The 23,877-nt window shown below is 42.7% G+C and overlaps 1 protein-coding gene across 2 annotated transcripts; it reads left to right on the forward strand.

The window, feature by feature from the left end:
- Nucleotides 1-2,007: 2,007 nt before the first annotated feature.
- CTPS1 (CTP synthase 1) lies at nucleotides 2,008-23,422 on the forward strand. Of its 2 annotated transcripts, XM_067311469.1 has the most exons (19): nucleotides 2,008-2,100; nucleotides 3,225-3,402; nucleotides 3,917-4,087; nucleotides 4,795-4,895; nucleotides 6,069-6,185; nucleotides 7,638-7,721; nucleotides 7,966-8,046; nucleotides 9,871-10,022; nucleotides 11,291-11,423; nucleotides 12,885-12,973; nucleotides 13,886-13,980; nucleotides 14,570-14,632; nucleotides 15,379-15,422; nucleotides 16,331-16,427; nucleotides 16,711-16,766; nucleotides 16,851-16,947; nucleotides 17,329-17,473; nucleotides 20,002-20,092; nucleotides 21,689-23,422. In XM_067311469.1, the coding sequence occupies exons 2-18, from the start codon at nucleotides 3,237-3,239 to the stop codon at nucleotides 20,084-20,086; spliced, it is 1,776 nt and encodes a 591-aa protein (XP_067167570.1). In that variant the 5' UTR covers nucleotides 2,008-2,100; nucleotides 3,225-3,236; the 3' UTR covers nucleotides 20,087-20,092; nucleotides 21,689-23,422. The 2 variants fall into 2 exon arrangements, with proteins under 2 accessions (XP_067167570.1, XP_013798432.2); XM_013942978.2 differs by lacking the exon at nucleotides 2,008-2,100 and having other exon boundaries at nucleotides 3,016-3,402.
- Nucleotides 23,423-23,877: the final 455 nt, after the last annotated feature.

The raw sequence follows: 23,877 nt of genomic DNA on the forward strand, positions 1-23,877 counted from the left end.
AAGAAATGGGATGACACACTGTCAGCTGCTGGGGCATGAGAACAGCACTAGGACTCTATATTCAGTCAGCTGAATTGCATGCCAGAAAGAAATACATTGTGGAAGTTTTAGGTTACGTGACTTCCCTGGCATGAATGAGTAATAGCAGGGCTACAACTGAGTTTTCTAGAAAAGCATTTACATGAGATTCTCCTTTGTCTCTCAGGATCTTCATCAAAAGGCCAGTGATCTGCCACACAACTTCTTTCACAACCTGAAGAGGAGCCCCCAATAAAAGCTGTAGCAGCAATGAGGATTCTAGTAGAAGGAACTGACTGGTTTCCCTTCACTGTTCCTTTCTTTTCTACCATTTGCATCTGGTGCTATTGGGCATAGCAATTTTGTGGGGAGAGTGTACAACTGGGGCATGTTAGCTACAATCGGTAGCAAGGTAGTTCAGTGTTAACCCATTCACATCAAAGCTTCTTCTCTGATGTGCACAACACCCACCAAAATGTCAAGAAGTTCTTTGCAAAAGCCTCTGAATATTTGGGTAAGTAAACAGCATTTTTAGCTTCTTTAAATCATCAAAATATGCCTTCTGTGTAATCAGACAACTCCTCTCACTGAAGAAAGCCAAGGTTGTGATATCACAGAAGAGGTAATACATTTGACACAGATTAAAGGGCATGAACCATGACAGAAAAAAACAGGAAATGAAAATGAATCATGAGAATGTACTGAATAAGAGGAGCGCACACTGAGCCACCAAGATGAAAAGTGATGTTCTTCAACTGTAGCAATCTAATAGCAAGGAGGATACATGACAGAGAAAAGAAAGCAGGAGAAAGTAAAAGGACAAAACCAGCCTGAAGTAGCATTAAGTAATATGAAACCAAGAGATGCAGTGATTTATTTAAAACTGTATTTCCATATAAGCTATTGCATTTGCAACAGAAAAGCTAGATGCTTAAGGAATACACAGAGTGATCCATTTACTAATCCATAACTAAAAATCTGTGACAACATTTAGGTTAGTTTAAGACCAGGTCACACTGAGCAAGCAGAAAGAGAAAAACATGCGCGGAACATCTGGAGCAGTATCCTGACAACAACAGGGATCGATCTGTCCAACAGCCAAGAGAAATCCCCTCGTTTGAGATTCCATACATCAGTCTAACAACATGCTGAAGGCGAAATGCTGACCAAGGCAAAAACATCTTCTGAATCTAACATGGGCAGGCTGCCCCTCTATCCTCCTCTGCATTTGCTTGGGCTTATTCCTCTTCCTACAGAAATCAGCTGCCTGGATCCCACTGGCCAGCTAGTAGGGAGGGGGAAAAAAAAGGCAAAGAAACCTTTGTCTGATATTTTGAGCCTCATGAGCTCCTTTCAGTTCTGTTTCTCTAGCAAACAAAGAACAGCTGTTAATATCCAGTGTGAAGGGAGGCAGATTCCTCCTCTTCCAGGAAGGACTAAACCTCCCCAGTTTCTCTGCTTTCTTCTTGCATCGGCCTCAACAGTCACTGCAAGACTGTGGCTAAATCCCCAGCAGGACCGCAAGCAACACACGCAGCTGTTTCCCCTCGCCCGACAGCGACAGCCCCGCAAGCCCCTGCCCATGGAGGGGATGACAGGGACAAGCCGGCAGCAGAGACCCGCGGGCACCCGATTCCTCCCACCAAGGAGGGCCCAAGCCCAGAGCTCCGGGGCCGGAGGGAGGGATGCGCCGGGAGGACGGGGCAGCGCCACGGAGGCCGCGGCTCCGAACGCTCGGCCCCCCTCTTCGGCCGGCGAGACCGCCCGGCCCGCGGCGCCCGCAATGCCCCCAGGCCGCCGCCTGACGGGCGCGAGCGGCTGCACCGGCGCCGCCGTTACAGGGGCGCGCGCAGCCTCGCCCCGCCCGCGAGCGGTGAAGCACCGTAGAGCGCTTCCCGCCCACTGCGCAGGCGCAGCCCTCCCTCGGCGCGTGCGCTCCCCGGCGCGCCGGCCTCATGCGCTTCACAGCCGAGCCGGCTTGCTGCTGCCCCCCGTGCGCGCGCGCGCACGGCCGCTCCCTCGCGCCCCCCGCCCGCCCGCCACGCACCCTCCTCGCGCCGCCACGGGGCCCGGCGGGCACAGGTGAGGGGCGGGGGGAGAAGGGGGGACGGGACCGCGCGCGCCGGAGCGGGAGGGGGAGAGTGGGAGGGTGCGGGCGGACGGGACCATGTGGGCAGGCGCGGGGGTGGAGGGAGAAGAGCGGGCGGGACCATGCGGACCCCCGCGGTGGGGGGGGAGGGGGAGATGGCGGGGCCGGTGGCTGGGTAGTGGGCACTGACAGCTCGGCGGGCCGGCGGGAGGGCGGGGCCGGGGCGGGCAGGCCACGCCCCTCGGCGGGAACCTCGCGGGGGAGAGCAGGCCTCTGTCAGGCGGGAATGGCTTGGGGGGGAGCCAGCCCTTCTGACAGGCGGGAATGGCGTGGGGGGGGGGAGCCAGCCCTTCCGACAGGCGGGAATGGCGTGGGGGGGGGGAGCCAGCCCTTCTGACAGGCGGGAATGGCGTGTGGGGGGGAGCCAGCCCTTCTGACAGGCGGGAATGGCGTGGGGGGGGGGGAGCCAGCCCTTCTGACAGGCGGGAATGGCGTGGGGGGGGGAGCCAGCCCTTCTGACAGGCGGGAATGGCGTGGGGGGGGGGAGCCAGCCCTTCTGACAGGCGGGAATGGCGTGGGGGGGGGAGCCAGCCCTTCTGACAGGCTGGAATGGCGTGGGGGGGGGAGCCAGCCCTTCTGACAGGCGGGAATGGCGTGGGGGGGGGGGAGCCAGCCCCTCTGCCAGGCGGGAATGGCGTGGGGGGGGGAGCCAGCCCTTCTGACAGGCGGGAATGGTGTGGGGAGGGGACCCAGCTCCTCTGCCAGGCGGGAATGGCTTTGGGGGGGGGGGAGCCAGCTCCTCTGCCAGGCAGGAATGGCGTGTGGGTGGGGGGGAGACAGCCCTCCTGACAGGTGGGAATGGTGGGGAGGGGGAACCAGCCCTGCTGAGAGGTGGGAATGGACGGGAGTTTGTTGCTGACAGGCAGGAATGGCAGGTGGGGGGAGGCGACCCTCACTGAGGGGTGGGAATAGCCTGGGCTTCCTCCCTGCCAGGCCAGGATGACGCTTGCTGACAGGCAGGAAGGAAGGGCTGGGGGCTCCCTCAGGCACCAGGGCTCTTGCTGCCTTCCTGGGGATGGTGGCCCAGGCTGGAGCCCTGAGCCTCTGCTGGTTGCAGGCAGCGAGGCAGATGAAGTACATCCTGGTCACGGGCGGGGTGATCTCAGGCATCGGCAAGGGCATCATCGCCAGCAGCATCGGCACCATTCTCAAATCCTGCGGGCTGCATGTCACCTCCATCAAGATCGACCCCTACATCAACATCGATGCTGGCACCTTCTCCCCCTACGAGCATGGTGAGTGGCCCTGTGGGGACAGCAGGGCTAAGGCTGGCTGGCTGGGCTTTCAGCCGGCCTTGAGCTGTTCACCGAGGTCTTCCAGGTGGGTGCTGGGGGCTGTGCTTGCCTGGGAAGGAACAAACTCCTTTTCCTGGCAGAAGTGCGTGTGTCTGGTCCTGCAGATGTGATCATACTGCAAGCTGAGCCTGTCAGCATCCCCAGAGTGATGGATGGGAATGATCATGCCACCAGGCACCGAATAGCAGAGATGTGCTTTCGGGGGCTTTGACTGTGGTCTTAAATCATTGCAATCTGTGACATTGCTGCCTGTGCCCAGGGATTTAATTTTCAATATATCAGTACTCTTCGTTAGGCAAGGCTTTTAGTTTCAGTAGCTACTCCTAAACTTGCTCTAGCAATCAAAGAAGCTCTTTCCTTATGCGTAGTTCTTCTAGCTGTTGCAGGCAAAACCAAGGTGCTGGTATGGACCATGTCCCCTCGATGTGTGTTTACCTTTTTCTGTGTGCTACAGGAGAGGTGTTTGTGCTAGATGATGGAGGGGAAGTGGACCTGGATCTTGGTAACTATGAGCGCTTTCTTGATATCCGACTCACCAAAGACAACAATCTGACTACTGGGAAAATTTATCAGTATGTCATCAACAAGGAGAGGAAGGGAGACTATCTTGGCAAAACTGTCCAAGGTGATGTGAAGCTTCATTTCTGATGCTTAGAAATATATTACATATTTTTATCTGACTTGGATGCTTTTGTATTTCATCTTAATTTCAGGTCTTTTGTCTGATCTACACTGTCCTTATGGTGTTGGCTGTTTTTCCTTTTTCTTTCAAAAGTTGAAAAGTTGAAAGTTTTTAGATCCAACTTTCTAACATAGCAAATACTAAATGTGAACAGACTTCTCACTAATACTTCTGTGGATTATTTGTTAGCTGGTTAAGATGGTTATTGCTTTTTATAACTCATGTAAATAATGCTGTCTTTTCATTAGAAAACCTAAAAGATCCTTGAGGATTAGGTCAGTCCCTTCCCTTTTTAGGCATTCTCCGTGGTTGGTTTGGATAAAGACTTTTATAGACAGTTTTAAAATAGAGTAATTCTCTCTGCTTAGTGCATGGAACTGTTTGTACTGGAATCTTCCAGCTTAAAGGAAACATTGCTTACATGTGTTTAAATTGAAGTAGGATTACATTTCCTGCCAAGGCCCATCTCTTGAAAATCACAGCCAAGAATAACCACTTTAAAAATGCATTCTTCTTTAAAGACCCAAGTCAGTACTGAAGTGATCTGGGAAGCACTGCCTAGTTATTTTCAATCATTTGCTTTATAATGATTTAAAGAGAGAAAGGTGCTTGGGTTGTGGCTTTAACCTTTGCCATGGATTCTTTTTCAGTTGTTCCCCACATCACAGATGCTATACAAGAATGGGTAATGAGGCAGGCACGAATTCCTGTAGATGAAGATGGCATTGAACCCCAAGTGTGTGTGATTGAGGTTTGTAGCTCTTAAAAATATAGTTTCGCTTCTTGTGTGGAGTAAACTGAAATGTAGGCAGGTTTTGCTTAATAAAAAATATTTTTCAGTAATGTTCAACTTTGCATGTTGTTGAGCTAGTTAAAAATCCCCCTTGTTAGCCTGACATATTTGCTGTAGTCTTTTAGATGCTTTGTGTCTGAAACCACAGATAGAAAGACTGGGGTCTTGGACACTTATATTTTTGAAATGCTTTATTTTCTAGTGTAATTTGAGTTAAGCCGATAGAATGAATTTCATTTTCTCTGACTCTATACATCTAAGTCTGAGTTAATCGTGCTCTGCCCTCTTCTTACTTGGTGGAGAGAGGTGGGTCAGGTAAATCACCCTCTGGAAGCATTTGCCTTTCCTCCTTGGCAGTAAAGAGAGCCTTGGAGTGCCTAGCTCAGACGCAGACCTGTAAAAGTGAACTGCACAGCTTAGCAGTGGCAAATCCCATTCTCTTTCCTGTGCACTGAATGGGGCATCCTGCTGCCAAAGGGCTGGTGCCGCTGAGTTGGGAGACTGTCAGAGTGCCCATGTCACGGTGACATGGAACTCTTCCCTCCATTTCTGTTCCAGGATTCGTAACCCTGGATCCTGAAGCACTTTCGTAAAACATACACGAACTTGTCAGTGCTCCAATGAAAGCCTGCGTCTCTGTTCCTGCACGTGTCCAAAATACAATCAAAGGTTCTCTAGTTACTTAAACTAGCAGAAACTTTGCCTCTCAGTGCCACCTAATGTTCATAAATGATAATTTTGAGGATTTGTGATAGTAGTTCACCAGCATTTCAGTACCTAGGTCTTTTCTCTGGAGAGAATAGAGGCAAAGTTAATGGCTGTTTATTATCTGTCCCTAAAGAAGTGCTGCCCATATGAGAAGCTGTTTTTCTTGTGGCTTTTTGATTTCAGGAAAATCATAAAGATAAAATAGTAGCTGGGGTAGAATGGAGACCGTGGAAGTTCTGCATACAACTGGCAAATTGTGGTGCTTTTCATATTGGTATTGATGCTCCTTTAGGGAAACAGAGGGATGTGCTGGGGAGACGTTTTAGTGTCCTTTTACGTATGTTTTTGCATGTTTTAGTATACTTATTTAGTATAGGAAGTTTTGGTATTAAGTTTAATTCTAAATGTCTTTGTCTTTTTTAGCTTGGTGGAACAGTAGGTGATATTGAGAGCATGCCTTTCATTGAAGCTTTCCGCCAGTTCCAGTTCAAAGCCAAAAGAGAGAATTTTTGTAATATTCATGTCAGTCTAGTTCCCCAGGTGAGGACCTAAATTGTTTTCATATCAGAAATATCTAAAGACACAATTGTATTTGTATTTCTGTATGTAGAAGCTTCTGGAAGAAATAGAGAATATATAAAATATAGAGAATATATATAGAATATATAGAATATATAATAGTTATGTGTTAAAAAGGGTTTGCAAGAAGAAGACAAACTTTTCAAAGTATGTTATTGTGTAATAGATCGTTGGGAGTGCAGCAAATACAGTTTTGCATCTTTAACTGCTATTCTTCTCTTTATGCAATTTTCTCTTAGCTTTTGAAGTTAATTTGCTTTCTAGTGCTGAAACTTTCCATTTCCCTTCATTTGTATATAGTCTTTCACTTCTGTAAAGCTAATATAAAATTCAGTGATAATAGCCAGATTTTACAGCCATTTGAACTTGTTAATAAGCTCATATTCTAAGCTCTTCGCAGAGATCTTGAATATTTCTGTTAGTCTGTTCTTTTTTTCAAGATTTATGTTGTCTGTAATTGATTAAATAAATTGGGTTAATTTTGTAATTTCAAAACATAACACTGTTTTGGAACATAATCTGGTTTGGGTTTTTTGGATATGATATTTTTTCTGTTTGTTTTGATCTTTAACAGCAGTTTAATAGACTCTCAAATCTGGCTACTGTGTAAGCCATAGCAATCTGAATGGCAGTTGTCCTTGGTTCATAAATTTAACTAACAATAGGTATTATGAAGCTGTGATGTGATAACAATCAATTTATTAGGGATCAAAAAGAATTGTAAAATGCCCTTATGTGCCAATTATTTGGGATGAACGCCAGTCAATACTAAAAGCATGTGAAAGTGTTTTATGCTCTATAATGTCTGATATAACCTCATTTGGTTGTGGAAATCTCTATTAAATGCCCTATTTTTGAAGATAATTTGAAGTCTTAATACTCCCTTGCCCCCCAAACCCCTCCCCAAAACCTCTACTGCGGGAGTTACTGCTGAAAATAATTTCTTCCCTGGTTATGTTAGTAGTACTAGAGAGCATGAGTACACCTGGGCCTGGGACTGGATTCGGCACAGCAACTCGATGGAGTTACTGGAGTAGAGATCAATCTTTTTTCTTGTCTCTCTGTTTCCTTCCTGTTCTGTCCAGGTCAGGTGATTTAGGGAGAGAAAATTAGAAATTTAAAACATTAGGTGTTTGGAGGGAGCAGTGGGTAGAAACCTTAGGATCTCTGATCTCTTCTACTCTGAGTATAATGCATGCCTGTTTACTGTACAGACTTGAATGCTGGTTTCTGCTTGTTGCTTTCAGTCCTTGAGATTAAAATGGTGGTATGCAGGGGTATTTAAAGCTCATGTGAAACATCTAAAGAGTGAGTCAAAGCTTTACATGATGAATAGGGTGGAGAGTAACCTGGTGAATCTTTGCTGCGTGTCATCAGAAGTTAATATAAAAAATTCTGCTTTTTTCTGTCTAGCCAAGCTCTACAGGAGAGCAGAAGACTAAACCCACCCAGAACAGTGTTCGTGAACTCAGGGGTCTTGGTCTCTCGCCAGATCTGGTAAGGTTTACTACATGGTTTTGAATTCGAAAATGCAGTATTGGCATGTTGCAACAACCTCCTAGTCTGAACAGCGCTTTGGTTGAGGGCTCTTGCATATTGGTAATAAACAAATAAATGTAACTGTTTTTTTTTCCCCGAGTCATGGAGACTTTGCATAAAGACAGCTTATTTTAGAGGTCTGTTATGTATGTCTGAAGTACTTCTGTTCCACTTCACAGCCTTGATGTTGTTGTTCTGTTAGATTGTTTGCAGGTGCTCCACTCCTTTGGATACCTCAGTAAAAGAAAAGATTTCCATGTTCTGTCATGTTGAACCAGAACAGGTAAAGATTGCTGTCTACCCACTTCCTTACAATAAATATTCTAGCTCTTTGTGAAATGCTGAGAGTGGAGTTTTATCTGAAGCCTAATGTTTTTGTGTTCTAACTCTGTCTTTTGTTAACTGCATAATTCATTTGCCTGTTTGTCTTACTTCATTCCTTAAATATGTAACCATTATAGAAAGACTCCTTTTTATGCCAGCATCCAGTTTCTCTGAATAGGTAGACATACTCTAAGAGGCTTAGAGAAATTATGGAAACCAAAATATTTTCCCAGTAGCTGATTTTGACCTTGCTTATCTTTCCAAATTCCTTCTGTGAATACAGAAGAATGAGATTATTTTCAGTATTTAGAGTCCAAAGAGTATTTGCCCAGAATTGGTTAAAAGGATATGTGAATGTATTTTGTACACTGCTTCTCTCACAATATTATTCTTCTGCCCAAGATTGCCCAAGAAGAAATTGCACAGGAAAGTTTAAATGCTATTTAAGAGGAGTATTGTTTTCCTTGAATGTTACGTGATGTACAAAAATTCCATGTTAGTGTCATTCTTTTTATACCAAGAGTAACCTGTATAGTATAGACTGAATTAAGCCTTTGAAGTCCAGCTATAGCTTGTAAAATTATGTCTTTCTGTGAAATATGAAATACCACATCACAATTCTAGGCTCTGGTTATTCATTTTTATTAATTTCCCATAAAATAAGATCAAACTGGGTCTCGTAATTCTGAATGTAGTATATGGAACTAGTTAGCAATTATATTGATATGTCAGCAGCACAATATCCACCTATACTACCTGCTGTTGGCCAGCAGTTGTAAGTAAATTGGCTATAGTCGGTCACTTTCCAGGAAGTTTAATATGATTTTACATAGTTATTTCTCTAACTGTTGTTGTACTTGAATTGAGAATTAAATGCTATTGACAATGACGTAGGAAAATTTGCATTTTAGGGGGTTTTAGTGGTGGAGAGTTGAATTCTGCTTTCATTTGAGTCAGGAGAAATGAGGTTCTAAAAACAGTTGTGCCAGTATATTTTTGATCCTTAAAGTACAGTTGAATTCTTGATGAACATGTGACAGTTGTCCAGAGACATCTTTCCTTTTCCGCTGAAGTCCATTTCAGTGAACTAGAACTGTTGAAGTAAATATTCCTCATTGGCTTAAGAATTATTTACACTAAAATTATATGTTTAAACCTAAGTTTGATGAATGACAACCTGGAAAATTAATTGCTGAATTGAGATCATGCATTTCTTTGGACTGTAATCAAACTGGGAGCCCTGGCCAAGACAGAGCAAGAATGGTGGGTAAAGGACCCTGTTACACTGGAGGTGTAATTCTAGAAGTATGAAGGCCTTCATTCACGAAAGCTGATGATGTCTGTTCAGGAGGAGAGACAAAGAGCAGGTGTGACTAGGCTTGTGGCCAGTTTAATTGTGATTGCAATTAGGGTTACCAAGAAGAACATATCATGAGAGACGTTTCTGTGAAGTGTTCTGTGAACTTGGCTGTGCACTTGCATAGCAGCTGACTTTCTTATTGCTGTATCAACCTGTCATTAGCCCTTCCCAAGGAGTTCCAGGGAGCAGTAGTGACCTCTGGGAAATCGTACAGCTTGGGAAGTAGTAATGGATGACCTTTTCAAGTATATAGAAACTAATGTTAAGCTATTCAGATAATTAAACAGATGTTATTTCCTGGAGGAAGTATGGAAAGTGGCCGTATGGTTGTCCTCTAGAGATAGAAGGTGTCTGAATATCTGTCTAAAAATAATTGCATAGGCACTTAGATCTATTTTAATGACATTAATATTTTACAAACAGGTCATCTGTGTTCATGATGTCTCTTCTATATACCGGGTTCCTCTGTTGTTAGAGGAGCAGGGAGTTGTTGACTACTTCAGACACAGGCTCGACCTTCCCATTGAGAGGCAGCCCAGGAGGATGCTCATGAAGTGGAAGGAAATGGCTGACAGGTGAGCTTCACGACAGGGTGTAATTTGAGTTAAAACTCCAGATTAGTTTCTCTACTCAGTCATTGATTATTGGGAGACCAGTGTTACTTCATGTTCTTCCAGTGCTCTTATACACTCTATTTTTTTCTTTGTTGTTTTTTACTACAAAATCCATTTGCTTCCTAGATGTTTAACTGTTTGGAAAAAAAAAAAGTCATCAGCATAAGAATCCTGTTAGACATTTTATTACGTTCCTTGTTATGTATTGGTAGTGTACTGTCTACGTCAATACGAGTTTGAAATAACTAAAAGATGGACAGCTCTGTCCCCTCTTTTTATACGGAAAAACCTGTGTTATGATGATGTGTTGAAATCCCTTTATAGGCCTACTTAGGGGTCATTAGGAGTATTAATAAAAATGTACTTTTTGAGTATGCTTTCAGGCAAGTGAAACAACTGTTTTGTAACTGTTCTGTTCGAGACTCTTAGGACACAGTGCTCTCCTCTTTTGGGGAAAAGGCTGCTTGTTCCTGGAGAAATAGTGAGTTGAGTCTTTTTAATCAGCATCCCTGCCCTTTCTGAAGCCTTAAATATATTCTTCCTTATAAGAAATTCATTTTCTAGACCAAGGTGCTACCCTTTATTTATATGCAGTAGCACCGATTCAGGCCACAACTCTAGAGAATCTCAATAAATGCCCTCAGTAAATGGCTTCTTTGTATGTACCCAGCAACTCTGAAACAAACTTCAAACACAGTTGTAAACAAGAATGCTGCACAAATCCTATGCTGCTAGATGCTGAAGATTCGTATATGTAGGCAGTACAACTGTAGGAATCCAGAAGTCCTTTCTATATTTCTAGCTGCTAAAGTGAACTCAGTCAGCAGTGTGGGAAGCGGCTGTTCAGTATAAACATATGCAGAGTTGTGATTTGATCCTCTCTCTCAATAGTTTTCTGCTGACTTTGGATCTAATACAGCTTCTTGAAGACTGTTTTTGGATCTATTCAAAATTGTTTTTCAGTGTAGTGAGGGACAAGTTAATTTATATGTAACTTTCTGCAGCTTTTTTTCTCCATCTTTGATTTTTTATTTCTTCCATTCCTGTTCATGTGTTTAAGTCATAATTGTTATAATAGGTCAGCTCTTCCAAAGTAGTTGTGTCTCTAGTCGGACAGGCTTTCAAGAGCCCAGATGTTTATACTACTTGAAAGTCTGAATAGATTTTAAGCGATTCTTACCACCATTTCCTGTTAATGATGAAATAACCCATGTTTTGTTTTTGTTTAGGTATGACCGTCTCCTTGAAACATGTTCCATTGCGCTTGTTGGCAAATACACCAAGTTTTCGGATTCCTACGCATCTGTCATTAAAGCGCTAGAACATTCTGCACTGGCTATCAACCACAAACTTGACATCAAGGTGTGTGTATATTTATGTATATATATATGGGTGTTTTTTTTCCACTTTTTCCGCCTACAGTGCTATCCATCTTAAATAAGTTGATCACAAATCCATAGGCAGTAAGAGAGAGTTGATTCAGCCATTGAACTTTAAAATTGTCCTTGGTTTACAGCATGAAAATGTCTGTTGTCAGGCATAAAACAGTTTGAAAGCAAACCAGCCTTTCATCTGGTAAGATGTACAAGGTGTCTATAGAATTGATCAGAGCTCTTCAGTGCTCAGTGTTACGTGTTGAACTGTGATACAGCAGTGGATATATTTGAAGAGGGCACTGCTGCTTTAATTTCTGATAGTTGTTGAAAGTGATCCTTTTCTACAGTTGTTGCTGTTAATTTTGTGGTACTGTCAGATTTTATGATGCTTCTACCTCATACTTGATTATGGTTTTAATGCTGGCTGGCTGCAGATGCTTTTAAGGGTCTTGGTCATAGCTAGATGTTCTGAAGAGGTAAAAGACATATCTCTTGCCTGAAACTTTACTTTCATTTAAATGCACTTTTTCAAATGCCAAGCAGATTCATGATGCCAGTGAGTCATGGAAATAGGTGTTTGATTTATAACAGCATGGTTTTAAGTCTAAGTTACCTTTCAACCTGCCTTATTTTTTTTTCTTCTTTTCTCTTTTGCTGATTTTATTAGACTTTGGTCAAGGGTATGTGAATGTTTCTATGGATAGTTCCTGACAAAACTGTATTTGTATGGTTTAGAAGGGGAATGGATTCTTCATGTCCTGTGTGTGAAGATCTTATGTCAGGTTAAAGAACTACTTAGCAGAATTCTAAGCTTAAAAAAAAAAGAAAAAACAATTGTTTAAAAGGTTAACAGACTGGCGAAACATCCAGAAGTTCAGAGATACTGGAGATGAGAAACTTGAAAATCTGTGGTTTTCTTTATGCGTAACATTGATCATAGCATTCTTTAATTAAAACAGCCTGTGTTTCACAATATCCTATTTGTTCTTCAGTCCCTCTTGAAGATTCTTTGATGTATGTTTGATGAGATTGTGATTCAGTTATTTCTTGTTGTGTGATTGTTTCTGTCTGCATTGCTGTATGTTCCTGTCATGTTCATTGTGCTCCATTAAGACTTTGCATTTAATGAAGCTGGGTCATGAGGACTTCAGCTTCATGTATGTCACAGCAGAGGTCCAGAGAGGGGAAGATACTGAAAAACATGGCATATATTTATGCATCAGTAGAGTGTATGTGAGAAAGCAGTTTTGTTGACTAGCATACAGGAAATCAGACTAGAAGAAAACATAAAAGCAAATATCTAGTAGGAAACAGTCCAGAACTATCCAGGAGGAATTATGATATCTTAATTTAATAAGAACTATGGAGAACTCAGTATTTGCACGCTTGTGGCAGTATCTCATCAGCCTTTTTTTTTTTTTTTTTTTTTTTTTTAATTTCTTCCCAGTATATTGATTCTGCTGACTTGGAGCCCGCTACTCTACAGGAAGAACCTGTCCGATACCATGAAGCATGGCAGAAGCTGTGTGGTGCTGAGTAAGACTCTTATAATCTAGCTATTTCCTCCAACAATGTCTGATAGACTTGCTAACTCTGATTGTTATGAGCCTTGCCAGAGACCTCTCTGTTAGGCACTGTACCAACACATTCTGATGCTGCCCCGGAGACCTCACAGTAAAATTTAGGATAAGCTGTAAAATTTAGGAGAAGTATCAAATAAGTGGGGGAGGTTGTGAAAGGCAGCAGTAGGGGAAATGATTATGTACATGAGGATATGCACAGGCTTAGTGGAGAAACAGAGAGTGAGAGGAAATAAGGGAAAAGGATAGGTACTGGCAAAGCCTGATAAAGCCAAAAGGAAGAAAAGGAAGTTGTCAGTGCAGCATAAGTTTTTCAGAAAGGAAGTGTGAGGCAGGGAAAAAGTTAGGATGCAGAGAAGGGACAGGAGTTTGACCAGAAAATGAGAATCAGTGGGGTTTTTTAGATCTAAAGGAAGCAGGCTTTGCGTGACAGTAGTAGAACAAAGAACGCCCTGCAGAATTTAGCATCCTTGTGCCTGTGGTTAGGACAACATGCCACTCCAGGCAGTGGCTTCCTCAGCATGTGCCAGGCTGGGTGATATGTTTGCTAATAGATGTTTGGTGCAGAGGATGTGAGTCATGCAGTGCGAACCATTCTATTACAGCCTGCTTTCTTGGGAAGATTAAATGTGTACTTGTAAAATGTTTTCCTGAAAATTCTGTGGATTTTTATGTGGCAGCTTACGTGAGGTCATATAGAAACTGCGCTGCAGAAAGGTCTTGCCACTTAGGGCACTTTAAGGCTCTTTTCAGTAGTGAATCACTGAGGCCTGTAAATCCAAGGTTTTATAGAAGGGATGTGATACATGGTTAGAGGGTGATATGCTGGTGGGGCCCATGTGAATGCATTCTTTTCATCCTTATGCAGTGGAGTTCTGGTTCCTGGTGGATTTGGTGTTCGAGGAACGGAAGGCAAAATTCAAGCTATTTCCTGGGCAAGAAAACAGAAGAAACCCTTCTTAGGTGAGAAACATGTTTCATCCATAAGAAAAAATAATAAAAAAAAAGAAGAATTTTGAATAATAGCCTAACTGGTCTGCAGCAAGAGCTCTACTGACTTTCATTAGGATCTAAAATGTATAGTTTTGAAGATAATTGGCTGAAGAAAGCAATGATCTATGCTCAGCTTAATTGGGTAATAAAGCCATCATCTTTAGTTAGCTCTGAAATGGTCAGTGTTGACTGGGATGTGATAACAAAGAATCTCTACAATAGGGGGATAGGAGTCTCACAGGGAGTTTCAGAGGAGGCTGTGGTGATCTTGGCTCCTTAGAAGCAAAGAAATGTGTGACAGCATGTAAACCAAATGGACACAGTGGGAGACTGGAAATGTCTGGTGAGCAGACTGGGTGTGGAAGTGAGACATGGAGGTAAAACTTGTCAGAACTACCTGGCACAGAGTGAACAGTCCCCTAAATCCAAGTCCCAGTCAAAGCCCTCACCACAAGATTTCCTCTGCATCAGGACTGTTCTGTGAAGGTATGTGTGCTTGTAGTACAGGCACTGTGGTCCTTGTCCTGACCTGATCTTTGTTCTGCCTTTCCTTCTGCAGGGGTTTGTTTGGGAATGCAGTTAGCAGTTGTGGAATTTGCACGCAGTGTTCTTGGTTGGCAAGGTAATTGCACAAAAACCTTTGTGGGTCTACGTAATTTTTTAATTGATTGGATGATATATGTAATTTTTTATTTTTGATGGGTAGGGAGATTTAATTTTTTTAAACTGGTAAAATTCACATGTAAAATGCCCATGTGTGTTGGACAGCATATGGTGCCATTATAGCCAGCAGGAGTGAAGATCAAAAAGCAATTCAGCTGACCAGGTGTTTGCACATGCTCCAGAATGCTGAATTGCTTTCTGGGCTCCACTGCCTGAATTGACTAGGTTTCTGTTTTCAAAGCTCCCTTTACAGTCTTCTAAATTTAGTCTCTCGACCTGGTTTTGAATCTCATTAGTAGTGAAAATGAGGGAAAATGTAGTGAAGGTGAGGGAAAATGTCTCAGAGTACTTCTCTTCCCTTCTCCCTCCGTAGCTTTGTTTAAAATCCTGTAAGCTGTTGTATGTGCACTCCCTCACTGGTTCTCCATGAACTTTGCTGTTATCACCGATTACGCTAGCATTGGTTTCCCCAATATTGCAACCTCTGGGCAGCCTCAGAAATTCACATCAAACACTGCTGATAGAGAGTCCTGTGTTCCTGCTCTCTGGGTCTGACAGCTCTGCGCCAGCGAATGGCTCAGCAAAGTTAAGGCTGCTGCTTGCCAGAAGTGTGGGTATGAGACACAGCTGTGTCTGGGGAGGTGCCCTATACACATCAGATTGCGAGGGACTTTGTGTTTCTAATCTATGAATGTAACATTGCAGATGCTAACTCGACAGAATTTGACCCCAAAACTACACATCCAGTGGTGAGTATATATGGCGACTTGCTTGTAATATCCTTACTTTGCTAGACTTCTCTCTGTGTACCTGCTGGTATAGAGATGAGCTTGGATTAGCATGTTTCGTGGGTTTTAAATCTGTCTTTCATCACTTATTAATCTGAAGAGAAAATGTCTTTGTTTAATTAGCACTATGGCAGTTGCTGCGTCTTAAAAGACTGTTGTGCTTACATTAGCTAAAACACTTTTTTTTAATTACGCTTTTTCATAAAACCAGAGGTTTTTCTAAGACGTAAAAGGTTCACAGAGTATACAGTAAAGATTTGGTGATATCTAAATTCCAGCGCATAACAGTGTTTAATTATAAACTCAGAAATCAACATAGACAGACATGAATTCTTTGAAAAATTTGTATGTGGCCAGATTTTTATACCTACAGTTCTCAGACTGCAGGCTGTATATGCCTTGGCCAGTGTCCCATCATACTGGCTGGCTTCAGCTATAAATTAAAATGCTACTCCGAAAGGACAAGAACAAGCTTATGAAGTTATTTATCGTATTTAAGTGACTCTGATTTTGACGTTTTGTTTCTTTGAAGTTGTTTGGTTTTTTTAAACGTTTAGTTTAATAAATGGTACATTGTTAGTACAGTGGGATCTCTGTGTAGGCTTTGACTCAGACCATTTCTTATGCTAAAGCTTCCCAAATACCTGCAAGCCTTCTGTATGTTCTGTACAGCTTTTATTAAAATAAGCCTCAACTGCTAATCTAGTTCTGTTGGTTTGCCTTGTCCAGACAGTGTTCCTGGGGTTGATTTACTTGTTTTCTGTCTGGATTTTGACTATTTTTTTTTCCCCCCTGTTAATGTTTCAGAGTCTGCCTGAGACTGTTATTCCTTTTTCAGTTACACCTCCCTTTCTGAATGCTTTTCCCAGGTCATAGACATGCCAGAACATAATCCTGGGCAAATGGGTGGGACCATGAGGCTTGGCAAGAGAAGAACACTCTTCCAAACAAAGAATTCGATCATGAGTATGGCATTTCTTACCTCTGTTGAAAGTGATTCCTGGGAATAAGGTGCCTGTTTGGTGGGTATGGGGAAGTGATACTTAGAAACTGAGCATGTGTTAAAGCATCCTTGAACAGTAGGTGTTGGTGGATTTGTTCTGGTAATGAAATGGAGATCAATCAATCTGGTCCCCTCTAGAAATGGCAGATTCTGATGGACGCTAGTCATATTAACTTTTTAAAACTTGGCATTGTGTGAACTGTGCTTGGTATTTGCTCTAAGACAGTAACTTTTCTTTTGGTGTAGGGAAGCTATATGGGGATCATGATTTCTTGGAAGAGAGACATAGACACAGATTTGAGGTAAAAATGCTATTCTGAGTTTTGGGCTTTTCTGTGGAATGCAAGCACAAGAGATGATGGGTTTTCCCATTTCTGGTCTTCTAGGTCAATCCAGAATTGAAGAGCTGTTTTGAAGAGCAAGGTTTGAAATTTGTAGGCCAGGATGAGGAGGGAGAGCGAATGGAAGTGGTTGAGCTGGATGGTGAGTACTTGGCAGTTGGATTGTGAGTGTAGGTATTTATAAGGGAAGCCATTCTAAGGTTAATCAAGCAAGGACCAGTCCAGGTTCTCTCCCAGAACCATTCCATCCATTGAATGACATCCTGAATTAAACTAAAAAAAATCCCATGGGCCTGTCCATTTAGAAACAAGAGACAGAATATGAATGACAACTCCTTCTCATCACCAAGGTTTAAACTTGATCAGTGCTTTCAACTGCAGGAGTAAGTGGGCAGTTCAGCCACACTGAACATAACTACAGTGAACTGGCGTTTAGGAGGCTGTCAGAAGGGTCTTGCAAGCAAGGACAGACTTAAGGAGAAACTTGACATGAAGTGTTTGTGTGTTCTGTTTTTCCCTTTAGAACATCCATTCTTTGTTGGTGTACAGTATCACCCTGAATTCCTCTCTAGACCAATTAAGCCATCTCCACCATACTTCGGCCTCCTCTTGGCATCTGCTGGAAGGCTCATGCATTATCTACAAAAGGGCTGCAGGCTCTCACCCAGGTAGGTTGAATGAGGACACCAGTCTGACCTGTCACAGGGTGGTGCTTCTTCCTATAATGTAAACTAGAGAATCTTCTTGGCACAGAGTGGGGCTTTGCTGGACTCATAAGAAACTAGTGTGTGCTTGCAGCACTTCTTTTGTTGAAACCTACTGTCTTGCATTTTAATATTGACTGTAATGCCATAGAGCTGCACTGCACCGTGGTAAGGTCTTGACTTCAGGGAGACTAAGTCTTTGCAGTGTCCCACTGGGAATTGGAGGTGTTTGCGGAAACTGCAGCTGGGCTTGCTCTTTTAGATGACTGGAGACCTCACGGTATTTTCCTCATGTTCCTTGTACAAGTCCTAGGTACAGGTTGATCTTTCAGAAACTTGTTGCTTTAAAGAATGTGCCCTGGTTGTTGTGGCTTCATTTTTTTTCTGCTGACTCAAGCTTTCTGTTGGCTCAGTTTGCAAAGCGACTAATGTTTTGGACAGATTTAACCATGTATTTACTTCCTTCTGCTGCTCTTTAATGTCCCTCAGTTCTGCTCAGTAGACATGGGAATATGCAACAAATAAATACCCCTTTGGTGGTGATGCTCTCTCCTCCTTATCAAGGACAATGCAGAGAGTTTGCGTTTGTAGCAGGAACACTAAAATGCACTGAACAAAAAAGAAACTAAACCATATAAAAGAGAAATAGAAACTAAAGCAATGCAAAAAGGAAAGCGTTGGCATTTCTGCATTGAGCTACAATGCTGCTGCACCATGGGAGTTCCCATGTCAATGTCTGGAGAGTGGCTGGCAGTTGTGCTCTGACTGATAAGCTCTGAAAAGCGTTTCTGTGTGGAGATGCCTCATTTCAATGCTCTAAGGGTTGAGGGATATTTTAACTTCCTGCTTTTGCACTTGGAGTTCAGAATAGCTTCTCGTAGCAGAGGAGTTTAATTTTTCTCCCTACTGTAGCATTCTAGGTTAGTATAATCTGCTGTGGGAGTCTTTTGCCATTGTGATAACAAAATGTTTCATGTTTAGCATATAATCTAAAAATATGTATGGCAGTTATAGGCCAGCCTGTACTTCCATTTATTCCTATGCCACTGTAACTCTCATTAGGTTTTTGGGTAAGTCTCATCATTGCACTCCCATAAGGTTTGTAGATGACACCAAATTGGGAGGAGCAGTCAATACATTTGAGGATAGAGCCACCATTCAGAGAGACTTCGGCTGAAGAAATGGGCTGACAGGAACTTTATGAAATTTAACAAGGAAAAATGCAAAGTCCTGCACCGGGGAAGGAAGAGCCCCTTGCAATAACGCAGCCTGGAGTCTGGGCAGCTAGGGACGAGCTCTGCTGAAAAGGCCCTTGGAGCATGTTCAGCAAGCTGAACGTGAACCAGCAATATGCCCTGGCAACAAAGGAGGCCAGCAGCATCTTGGGCTATATGGACAGGAACACAGCTGTTGTTGATAATCACTTGCAGGAAGTGATTCTCTCTCTCTACTTGTCATTGGCATTTGTTAGACCACATCTAGAATACTGTGTCCAATTTAGGGCTCTTCAATACAAGCCAGACATCAGTAAATTGGAGGGAGTTCAGTGAAGCACCAAGAAAGTCAGGGGGTTGGAGCACTTGCCCTGTGAGGGGAGGCTGAGGCAGTTGGGCTTGTTCAGCCGGGAGAAGGGAAGGCTTTGGTGGGGAGTGGGAGGGAGCTAATAGCAGCCTACCGGTACTTACAAGCAGGTTATAAAGAAGGTGAAGACAGGCTCTTTATAGAAGTGCATGGCAGGAGGGTGAGACATAATGGGCATAAATTGAAATAAGAGAGATGCTGACTGGATATAAGGAAAATCTTTTTCACCATTAGGTCAGTCAAGCTTTGGAGCATGTTGCCTAGAGAGGCTGTGCATCTCTGTCCTTGGAGGTTTTTAAAATGGGACCAGATAAAACCCTGAGCAGCCAGGTCTCATCTGACATCTGAACCTGCTTTGTGGGTGTCCTGAGGTCTCTTCCAATCTGAATTATTCTGTGATTCTGAGAGAGATGTTTACTGGCAATCAGCTGTTACTGGGAAGCTGAAAAGAATGGCTTGTGGATGGTTAACCAGTCACCTATTTCCTATTTATTGAATTTCATTTGGATTAACTTTGCCTTTATAAAGTACCTATTATACATATATTAATTTAAATGCACAAACCTTAAAAGTAACTGTGACTGAGCCCCATTTCCAAAGAGGCAGCTAGAGGAGTTTTGCATGCTTTGCGTTTCTGTATTCTCTTACTAGGTATTTCCTCCAGAAATCCTTAAGATGGTTACAGAGATTGTGTTCAAGGGCTGGTTCCAAGCTCCCTGATGTTTGGTGAAAACATATGTTGACTTTTCTAGGAATTTCTTAAGTACTTGGTAGCCTCTAAAGAAAGACAGCAATGTCATCCAGAACCTCAACCAGCAGTGGTTACTACCAGAGCCCACTAATTCCTGATGCAAAGATAGGTCTATAAAGCACTTGTGCTCCATAAAACAAAAGCTTTCTGAATTCTGCAGGGACACCTACAGTGATAGAAGTGGCAGCAGCTCACCCGACTCGGAGATAACAGAACTGAAGTTTCCATCAGTAAATCATGACTGATTCCTGGTAACTTTTAATGACCTCAACCTATTTCCTTATGGAAAAATTCCTTGCCCAGTCTTTCCTCCTAACACCTGAATGTTTCAAAACAGTTGGTAGAAAGCTGGCACACCATGAAAAGTCCTGGTGCTCACACAGGTGGTCCAGCTGTGTCAAGGGATGCATAATACCTCATGTCTGTGTAACAGCTGTGGGTGGGTATTTCCTTCGCAAATTGACACATAAAGTATAAAAATATATGTGGGAGTTTGGGACTGACTTCAAATAAAGAAACAAAATACAAATATACCACACATTCTTGAAACTGGAGGCAAAGCTGAGCAAGGGGTTGTTGTACTTAGAACATTTAGTATTCTGGGAACAATCTCAGCTTTGTCCAAGAATATTGTTGAAATAGTCCTTTTTTCCCCCATCTCTTGAGACAGCAAGCCTCTGTGTCAAACTAGTGGGTCTGAGCTCTGAATTGCAGTAGGGACTGCAGATGTTATGTGGCTGTAAAAACTGGGCATATACAGTCCAGTCTTGGAGCAGAGGTGCTAGACCCTAGTATTCAACTTTAACTGCAATTTTTTTGCTGGTGATTTTGAGTTCTCCCTTCATGGAAGAGGTGTCCTTGGACGTAACACTTTTTCCCACTGCTCTGGCTGTGTGTTTTTGTGTAGTGTTTTCTGATAAGTTAAGCACTATTTGTGCACATGCATGTCCAGAGAGAGCAAGATTTTATTGTTGAATGCCAATGGGTAGGAGAGCCAACTCTTCCTTCCGCTTGCCTTTCCTTCTTTCAAGTGACTGTTATATGAACTGCAGAGTGAAACTGAGGGTTAGCCCAAATCTAGACTTCTGTACATCACCATACCTGAAGACATCAGCACAGAAATACTTACCCATCCTTGGTCATGGGAGTAGGCCTTCATTTGCCAGGCTGAACATAGTTGGGCTCACCGGGTGTTGCTTTGTTTCAGACGTGGTACAGTAGCAAACTAAAAGCTGACGAACCCCTCTCTGTAAAACTTCCTCCTCCTGAACATACCCTGAAACTTGGGCTCACTGGCAATGTCTAGAATGCCTCCCTGACATGACAAGTAGCGGGTGCTGCATTGATCCTGATGGCTGCTGTGCCTGCAGGCAATCCCCAAAATGAAGAAGTCATAGGGAAAAGTCCTATTGGCAGGTGTGCTGCCTCTCCTGTCTGGTTGACTGGGGTACTGGTACAAGTCTCAGCTCAACTCACTGCTAAGAACTGCAGAAAAATCAGGATTTTCCTTTTGGTACAGGCAATGCTAATCATCCAGGGCTAGGAAAGGTATGAAGTTCATTCCTCAGCTCTGCAGTGCTCACTTCCTAAATTTTATTTTAATGCTGGCTTCTAGAATGAGCATGCTTTCCTTGGGGATGTATTATGTTACTCTTAAAATTGCCACAATGTCCCTATAAACTAATAGATGTCTCTTATCCAGGGAAGAGGAGTCTTGTCAGGTTCCAAACATTATGTTCATCTGGGATGATGTATATAAGACTCAGAGACTTCAGTGTGCTATGTGATTCCAGTCTTGCTCTTGACTATCAGTAATTCCTGCTCCTTTTCGTTCTCTCTTTCTCCAGATGGATCTTCACTGGAAGAGAAGAGCCTTCGTTAGATTTTCCAGGCATTCTTACAGCAATAGCTTGAACACTGTCAGCTTTGGGCTTTCTTAAGTTATGGTTTTATAATTTTGTTATGAAATCCTGTCCCTTTATTTCCTCAATTCTTCTGTCTTTTGTTTATTTCCTATATGAATTCTGATTATTTCTGGAGGAGAGCTTATCACAGCACATGCATTTCTAGACTTTCTTCAATTAGCACCATCTTGGAGATAAAAAAGCAAATTTGGGTATGAGATTTAATGTGTTTATGTGTTGGGAAGACTCCAGTTGCACACTTCCTTCCTGATGCATGGTAATGGTAGCATACGTTTATGTCTTGGACACTCCGGCGTTTGAGTTGCTTTCTCCAGCTTCTCTGCTCCCTGAGCAGCCCTTATTACTTACTGGTAAAATTGTTTGGATGATACTGGATTTGGGGACTGTCTTCATTCAGTTCTTGAGCTGTGCTGTGCTGCAGAGGATGGTCCTGTTAAGCTTTATGCAGTCTTTATTTGGGGAGGGGAGGGTTGGTTTTGTTTTTTTTTCAATAATATTTAAAAGTGTTTGGCACTGGTGGTCTTGGTGCATTCATTGCCGGCAATGAACTTTTAACCAGGAAAATCTTATTCCTGGGATAGAAGAGTTAATCTTGAACCTGATCAACTCTAACTGTGATATGTCACTCTGCAGGGATGCAATTAGCTTAGATCATGTGAAAAAAGCAAAACTGTCAGGAAACTCCATCATTGCCTGAAATGAGGCGTAACTAACTGTTAGCCCTTTATATGCCAGTGTTTGCTGGTGCTGCTTCTTAGGCTGGGAAATTTCAACTCCTTGCATCAAGGGGGAGGTACAGAAAAATAAAGTGAACTACTTTCAAATGCTGCCTTTAAAAGCTCCCATTGTAATTTACCTTGGACTGAACAGTTCATGGTGCTTTTTCTTTAATTTGAAGTGGAGCCTTCCTTTGCCTTTTTTACAGTGCGGAAACGCGTGTGTGTTCCCGCACTCTGAATGCAATACAAAAGTGCTATTTCCTGATAAAGGGGCCTAGCAATTTGCCTACAGTGTTACTTGGTTTAGTTTGTAGATGTGTGCTGTCCTACGATGACTTGCTCAGCTTTGCAGTCCTGGGGTAGAAAATGCACTCTTGTTACTTTTTTTTTTTTTCCTGCCTTTTGCTGCAGCGTAAGCAACACGATTTTTGGTCTTTGGTAATTTAGAAGAAAGAAAGAAAATTTCTCGATTGTCTGACGTGTCATGTGTTCAGAACTCTTCAGTTCATTAAAGTTTGGAGAAAGTCTCAAGACTTGTTGAGTACTAACTCCCACATTATCTGATGCCAAACTTCATTAAACGCTATCCTGTCTTGTCTTAAGTGGTCTTTTCACAGTCCCTCCTGCTTTATTTCTTAATTATTTTAAGTATACATTGTAAAGATGCTTTTAGCCAGGGAAGCTTTAAGCATTCTTTGTATGTGCCAATTATAATAGTTTTGCAAAAATTATTGACCAAGTTGAGATGCTCTCTGTACTGAACGGAACACCGGCCATAAAATGGCTGGTTCTTTAGCAGTGTGAGATCGTTTGTAATCTGTAGCACATCTTTGTTTTCTTTCTCATGAAATGTCTTTATTTTGGCCAAAACTGTAACTGATTTTGTCATGAAATGCTTATTTGTGATAAAAATAAATAAGTAGCCAAGAGCTTGCTATATTACTTCCATATTTCAGAGGGAGAAAAAGAACTAAGGATACTGTTGTCTCATTTTTAGTTAATCCAGTATAAGGTAGAAGATGCTAATTAGCTATGTTTGCAGTGGTTTTTAGACATGTGTTTCTGAAGTCCTGCTGAAATTACTGGGCTTCAGCATCCCAGCCCTGGGGAAACCTATTAGTCAAGGATGTGCAAGAAGGGAGGGTATTTGTAACCTTTGTTTATTTGTCTCCATGTTTGTAGTCCAGTGGAGAAAACCACTGGGAAGGAGCTTAGGGTGGGTCATCTTGGAGTGTGATGGTGGGCAAAAAACCTCTTCCCTCAGTCTAAGATGAATGTTTAATGTGTACTCCTGGGGCAGTGTCTGATCTGCCTCTGCTGTGCCAGCAAAAAGGAAGTCATAGGTACTAGATTTCTGCCAGTTAGGTGAAGCTGGCCTAAGCCAACAGTTTA

Source organism: Apteryx mantelli, chromosome 27 (genome assembly GCF_036417845.1).
Source record: "Apteryx mantelli isolate bAptMan1 chromosome 27, bAptMan1.hap1, whole genome shotgun sequence".
Classification (NCBI taxonomy): Eukaryota; Metazoa; Chordata; class Aves; order Apterygiformes; family Apterygidae; genus Apteryx; species Apteryx mantelli.

What these genes read in the sequence shown, in the direction of transcription:
- CTPS1 (XM_013942978.2), top strand. Translation starts at nt 3,183, where the DNA reads ATGGTGGCCCAGGCTGGAGCCCTGAGCCTCTGCTGGTTGCAGGCAGCG. An exon ending in TGGAAGGAAATGGCTGACAG is followed by an intron (nt 10,023 to 11,290) that starts GTGAGCTTCACG and finishes GTTTTTGTTTAG; the next exon opens with GTATGACCGTCTCCTTGAAA. An exon ending in ACCACAAACTTGACATCAAG is followed by an intron (nt 11,424 to 12,884) that starts GTGTGTGTATAT and finishes ATTTCTTCCCAG; the next exon opens with TATATTGATTCTGCTGACTT.